Source organism: Fonticula alba, assembly GCF_000388065.1.
Source record: "Fonticula alba strain ATCC 38817 unplaced genomic scaffold supercont2.3, whole genome shotgun sequence".
Classification (NCBI taxonomy): domain Eukaryota; order Rotosphaerida; family Fonticulaceae; genus Fonticula; species Fonticula alba.
Genome location: NW_009242973.1, coordinates 2493640 through 2499748, shown reverse-complemented (window position 1 = coordinate 2499748; position 6109 = coordinate 2493640). Strand labels below are relative to the sequence as shown.

At 66.4% G+C, this 6109-nt stretch overlaps 2 protein-coding genes across 2 annotated transcripts in view; one reads left to right on the top strand and one right to left on the bottom strand.

The window, feature by feature from the left end:
- The window catches only part of H696_02314 (myosin I), a gene marked incomplete at both ends in the record, with an annotated part of 6441 nt that extends 5487 nt beyond the window's left edge, over positions 1-954 (top strand). Inside the window, 2 exons of the mRNA XM_009496210.1 lie at positions 193-535; positions 691-954. Of these exons, the coding sequence (XP_009494485.1) occupies positions 193-535; positions 691-954 (607 nt within the window). The remainder of the gene's footprint in view (positions 1-192; positions 536-690) is intronic.
- A 263-nt stretch (positions 955-1217) lies between these two features.
- On the bottom strand, positions 1218-5880 carry H696_02313 (hypothetical protein). The gene is made up of 7 exons (XM_009496209.1): positions 4668-5880; positions 4252-4490; positions 3964-4100; positions 3718-3845; positions 2457-3581; positions 1857-2243; positions 1218-1740 (listed from the first exon to the last, which is right to left on the bottom strand). The coding sequence occupies exons 1-7, from the start codon at positions 5756-5758 to the stop codon at positions 1404-1406; spliced, it is 3444 nt and encodes a 1147-aa protein (XP_009494484.1). The 5' UTR covers positions 5759-5880; the 3' UTR covers positions 1218-1403.
- Positions 5881-6109: the final 229 nt, after the last annotated feature.

Below are 6109 nucleotides of genomic sequence, written 5' to 3'. Positions count from 1 at the left end.
TCTCTCCCTCTCTCCCTCTCTCCCTCTCTCCCTCTCTCTCTCCCGTCCGCGCGCGCACGCACATGCACACTCGCACGCCCGCTCTTGCTACGCGCCCCGAGTGCGGCCTCCCCATTCTTCTGCCCCTCGATGCTGTGCTGACCCCCAATCCGATGCTTGGCATGTTTCCCGTGTGTGTGCGTGCCTACGCAGCGTGGCCCGGCCCTTCGTCGGGGACTTCCTCAATGTGGCTACCTCTCCCTGGTGGAGCAGCATCGTCGACAGCGAACACGAGTCAGTTCTCTTCTCACATCGGGTGCAGAAGCGCCACCGGTCCAACTTCAAGGCCGTCAATCGGGATCTTGTCCTTACCAGCGAGAACTTGTATGTGCTGAATCGCGACGGCCGGGCAAATGCCAAGCTCAATGCCCGGATTCCCCTGTCAAATGTGACTGGCGTCGGTGCCAGCCTCGATTCGGATGGCGTTCTCCTGGTCCATGTCAAGAACATGCCCAAGCTGGACTACATCTTCGTCATGGCCGAGGGCTTCAATGTGGTGCGTGCTTGGCCGTGCATGGCTGCGCCCCCTCTCCTCGCGCGTTGCCTCTCCCCTGCCCTGCTCCATTGGATGACTGACCCGGGTGTGCTCTGCTTGGTATCTCTCCACCGTGCATCTGACCGGGGGGGCGGGGGGCGCCGGTTTATCTGCAGATCGAGTTCTGCTCGCGACTGTCCCTCGCCTCTCGGACATACAGCTCGTACAACATCCTTTTCAAGATCGCCACCACGCACGAGTACAACGCCGGCGTCAAGTATGGGCCTTGCTCCTTCGGCTTCTTCAACGAGACCAACACCCCGGACCCGGTGTTCAAGCGGGACTCCTCGTCGGCCACCGCCCCGTCGGATGTCAGTGCTCGGCCGGCCCCCATCCGGTGCCTCATCCAGTCGAGTCCCGATTTGTCATCCACCTTTTGAGACACGATGGATGACGGGACGCGAGTGGCTTTCTCCCTCTTCTTCCTCCTCCCCCCCCCCCCCCCCCCTCCATTACACCATCCTTTCCCTTTCTTCGGCGGCCATCCAAGGCCCTTCGCCCCTTCTCCCTCACTCCATGCGCACGGGGGGGGAGCGAGGAAAAGAGATAATATACTTCCCTCCCAACTCCTGTTCACCGAGAGCCACCCGGCGGCGCGATGACACACGCACACGTACACGCACGCACACACACACACACACAGTCTCGATGCGCATGAGTTGTCGAGCGCGGGTCCCTTCACTGAACACGGTATATTTCTCCTCAACGAAGGAGAGACACAGAATATGGCGCTATGTAGGGCCGAGAAGTGGAAAAGGGGCAGAAAAATCGAATGCGCTGCGTGGGGGGTGGAGGGGGGGGGGGGCCTTTGTTTCCTGACACCAACTCATCAAGTGGAGGCCGCCTCGGTCTCAGCAGCGGGCGCATCGGCAGCGGGCTCATCGGCAGTGGGCTCGGTTGGAGCCTCAACAGCTGGCTCGGGGGCCGGAACCGGAGTGGTGCCGGCGGCGGTGGCGGCTGCGGCGGTAGGGCTGGCAGAGGCGCCAATCGAGGAGCTGGCACCCAGCGTCGGCAGGGCCTTGCGGCTGATGCGAATCGAGTGGACACGATCCGGCAGGGTCGTGCCCTTGCTGCCGGCCATCGGCTGGGCGCTCGAATGGATGAACAGCAGAACATGGCGCTCGGGCAGGAAGCGCCAGGTGCCATCGCTCACCTCAACATGGAAGCTGGAAAGGGCCGGGCAGAGGGGGGGGGGGTTAGAAGGGAAAGCGAAACAAGGGAAAGGATCAGGCGAAGGACACCAACACTAGGTGGGGGGGGGGGGGCACAAAGGCACACGCACAACTCCTCGCTTTCACCATAATGGTAAGGCGGCAGGTAGATCTCGGTGGCCAGGGAATCCTCCCCGCCATTGTCGAAGGGCTGAACCTGGGGCCGGCCGTGGGCATCGACTCCGGTGGAGCAGTACCGCAGCTCAAAGACACCGGAATACATGTTGAAGGAGTGGTACATCGGCACGCCGACCGTCTTGATGGCATACGGCCGGGAGGAGGCATGCAGCGATCGGCCGCCGATGTCCAGTCGGCTGCGGAAGAACGGCGGCAGCGGCGCATCGGGGCGCCCGGTTTCCTGGTCCGCCACGCCGGCGGTCTGGCGGAAGAAACAGTGCGGCGGAAGAGTCGTCCGGCTGAATGGCCGGCTGACCATGCTCATGGCGGCCTTAAACATGCTGTGTATCCGGCAGGAGTAGCAGGCGCGGGCGCGGCGGGCGGGAGGCGCCAGCCGAGGAAGGTGGAGTGGGGTTAGAGCGGCTGACGCGGGGCCGGGTCGAACAAGAGAACGGAGGAGAGAAGCCTGGGGGAGGATAGAGAGAGAGGGGGGAGGAGAAAGAAGGAGAAAGAAGGAGAAAGGATCGAAATGGGCATGAGGGAGATAGGCGCACCCAGGCAGGAAGCCCGAGCTCGGAGACTCGGGCGAGGGGAGGAGCGCGGTGGCCCCGCACCCGGGACAGCCGGGCTGCTGGCACTCCTGATCGCGCATAACCTGCGGCACCTCGCCTCGAAGGGGCTGCTGCTCATCGCCGGAGTGGTCCTCAGGACGGGGCCGAGCCACGGTAGTGGCCAGGTGCTGCTCAAGACGCGCACGCGCGCCCGACCACACGGAGAAATCCTCGTCATTCCACATGTCGCCGCCGGTCCACTCGGCGTGAGTGGGGAAGGGCCGATGCGGGTCCAGGCCCAGACGCCCGGCGCCGGAGTTTGTCCGGCAGTATGTCCACGCCGTGAAGGAGGCCAGATTCTGGTCCATGGCCGACAGGGTGGCATCCAGTGCCCGGCAGACGTCCTCCTCCTCGGTGCTCGGCTCCGACCAGATGACCTCCCGCGGGGCCTGGATGCGGGCGCCCTGGCCGAGGTGCGGCAAGCCGGCCAGCCGGCCGCCACCGGCCGCCAGAGGGCCCGGCGCCAGGGCCGTGGCCGTGGTCGTCGAGGCGGCGGTCGCCGGCGCGGCCGAAGCCGAAGGCGTGCCAATCAGAGGCGCCGAGGACCCGAGCCCGGTTGAAGCGGACTCCAGATCGTTGTCGGCATTCGGCGTGATGGTGGCCGGCGCTGGCTGCTGCTCGCCGGCGGCCACCGGGGCGCTGCCGGCGAGAGCGGCGCCGGGCGCAGCCGACCCCGACGCCCCGGCCGTCTGACGCTCCAGCTCCAGGTACGTGGATAGCTCCATCACCGGCAGCAGGGAGGCGATGGTCTGCCGGCGAGCGGACAGCCGCACCCAGTTCGGGCTATTGGCCTGGGCAGTGCGCAGATCATGCGGGGTACCGCACTCGCCAACCAGCATCGGCGCCTGGAAGACCGAGCCGTCGGTCGAGGTGCCATCCTCGCTGGTGCTCCCGCCAGCGGCGAAGGCATCCCGGCCGGCGTCCTTGATCCGGCCCACCTGCACACTGAAGGAGTCCCGCACGGACTGCGGGCCGATCCAAATGTTCCGCAGGACGGCCCCCAAGTTGGCGGCAATGTCGGACCCGGCATCTCCCAGGCCCCCGACATCGATGGTCCAATTGGAGAAACTGCACAAGCACCCAGTCCCGGCGGGCGGGGGAGGGCGGGGGAGGGCGGGGGAGGAGGGGGGGGGGGTCAATTTCGAGAGGGGCCCATGGGAAAAGGGGAAGTCCTTGCAAGGTGGGCAAACCACGGGAGACGCACTGCTTATTGAATAGGGTGATGCCATCATACCAATGCGGGGCATAAGCCACCGGATGCGGGACCTTCAGCTGCTCCGGACCCAAGGGCGGGAGAGTCATGCCGACCTCCGGCTCAAGGAAGACAATGGCCTTTGGCCGGGAGAGGGAGGGGGGGGGGGAGGGGGGGTCCGAGGGAACTGCGGCGGTTAAAAGGGAGGCCCGGGGGAGGTGCGAAAGGCAGGCGAAAAGGAGCGGGCGTGCAGCGCACCTTCGGATCGGCCTCACGGATGGCCGCGGCATATGCCTGGCAGAAGGGCAGCCAGAAGTCCCGACCAAAGTCGTAAGGCTTGCCCTGGTCGTCGGCGCTGAAGTAATCATCGCGCTTGATGAGCTTCGCTTGGAGAGCTATGCAGCACGGTACACACCCAGGGAACCGGCGCAGGCACCACGGGTGGCATTCGGTCAGCAACAGCCAGCAGCACCGGCAGGACCAACACCATGGGAAAGGGGGATAGGGGGCGGTGAGGGGAAAGGAAGAAGGCCCCCAAGAGCGTACCCGGGTCATTGATCAGGGCATCATGCTCGGCCTGGGAGACAGCCCCGCCGGCCGGCGATGCCTGATAGTCCCAGACGCCATTGGCGCGCCAGACGCACCCGCCAGTCGGGTTGGCAGGCGCCGGGCGATCGGTGTGGAAGGCTGATGCGCGTACTGCATTGACCAGGATCGACCCATCGCGCACTGGGGCACCGGTGAGTGCGCTGCGCGAGAAGTAGGGCACCTCGATCGTGTGGCCACTTTTCGCGGGGAATCAGCAGAAGGAGGGGGCGTGTGTGTGTGTGTGTGTGTGTGAGAGAGAGAGAGAGAGGGGGGGGGGAGAGACGGGAAGAGACACAGAAGGGGGGAGGAGCCAGACGCAAGCAGGGGCATGGGGAAGAGGCGCAAGACCGTGCCACGGCCCGAGAACCATGTACCTGGCGAGGAGCATGCCCTGAATGGCAGTCGGGGTGGACTCCAGCTTGAGCATCTGATGGGGGCCCCCGTGCTCCGACACTCGAGGCCAGCAAATGAACCCGCGCGAGGGCTCATTCAAGGTGTCATAGCCGGCCACAACGCCCAAGGGGGCCAGGCGCCGCGCCAGATGGGCAATGGCTCCGATGTAGCGCGCCTGCAGGAAGTCCTGGATGTTGACCAGCGGCCCGGGGACATAATCCGGCCCGGGGTTGGTGGTGTAGTTCTCGGGGATCCGGCACTCCGGGGCAAAGGTGGCCCCTCCGAAGAAGAGGGTGAACATGGTGGCCGCCGCGTACTTGTAGTAGTTCGAGGGCCAGACCATCTTCGGGTAGCCGCGGCCGACAAAGCGCCCGGCCCGGGCTGCCTCGGCATTTTCCTGGCGAATGGCCCGGCGCTCGGGGGTGTGCCCGGCCGCCGGGTGCAGGTGCCAGGTGTTCTGGACGATGGCCGCGTCGCAGGCGGCAAACTTCCTCACCGACAGCCCGACCAGGTCAAAGGTCCACGCCGGGGCGCCGGAGCCGCCGCTGAAGCGCGACCAGACATCCTGATGGGGATCGATGAAAACCCGGATGCCATGGGCTCGGGCCCGGGTCAGGACCTCCACCAGGTACTGGATGTACTCCTCGTCATAGATCCCGGGGCCGGCATGCTCCAGCGCCTCCCAGGTGATGAGGAACCGCAGGAAGAGGAAGCCCCAGCGCCGGAGCCGGGCCAGGTGCTCATCGGCCTCCTCCAGGGGGAAGGGACGCCCGACAAAGGAAATGGCCTCCGTGTTGAAGAAGACATCGGGCGGGGCGCTGGTGGCCACGCCGACGTCACCGTCACCATCGCCGAATTCCGCCCGGGGAAGCGCCCCAGGAGGCGACAGGGGAAGCGCCCCCGCCGCGGCAGCCGACCCCGGCCGCGCGCCATGCCACGCCGGCCGGGTGGGCATCTTGCAATCGCCACCGGTGTTGACACCGCGCAAAAGCAGGCGCCGGCCCTGGGCATCGGCGAAGTGGCCATCCTGGCCGACGGTCACCTCGTCGAGGTGGCCGAGGGGGGGTGTCATGCTGGGAGGGGGAAGGAAAGGAGGACGAGTGCGCCGGGCCGAGGGAGGGATAGGAGATAACGGGGCGCGAGTGCGAAAATGTGGGTCGGCTCTGGGTGAGCGTGTGGTGAAGGGGGGGGGGGGGAATGGGAATGCCGCCGGTAATCCTGGCTCCGGCAAGGCGGTGTGCTTTGGACAGGCGCCAGGCAGCTCGCAACAGGCCCGGGGCCGATGCCGCGCCCGCCACTTGTGGGACCCGGGGGCTGGTGTGGCGGCGGAGGGAGGGGGTCCAGCGTAGTGCCCATCACAGCACCCCCGGGCATGCAGGCCATGCACCGATGTCCAGGGGCAATCGCCCCGCTCAACCCCCCC

What these genes read in the sequence shown, in the direction of transcription:
- H696_02313 (XM_009496209.1), bottom strand. Translation starts at nt 5,758, where the DNA reads ATGACACCCCCCCTCGGCCACCTCGACGAGGTGACCGTCGGCCAGGAT. An exon ending in CAGGGCATGCTCCTCGCCAG is followed by an intron (nt 4,491 to 4,667) that starts GTACATGGTTCT and finishes CCCCGCGAAAAG; the next exon opens with TGGCCACACGATCGAGGTGC. An exon ending in TGCCCTGATCAATGACCCGG is followed by an intron (nt 4,101 to 4,251) that starts GTACGCTCTTGG and finishes CGTGCTGCATAG; the next exon opens with CTCTCCAAGCGAAGCTCATC.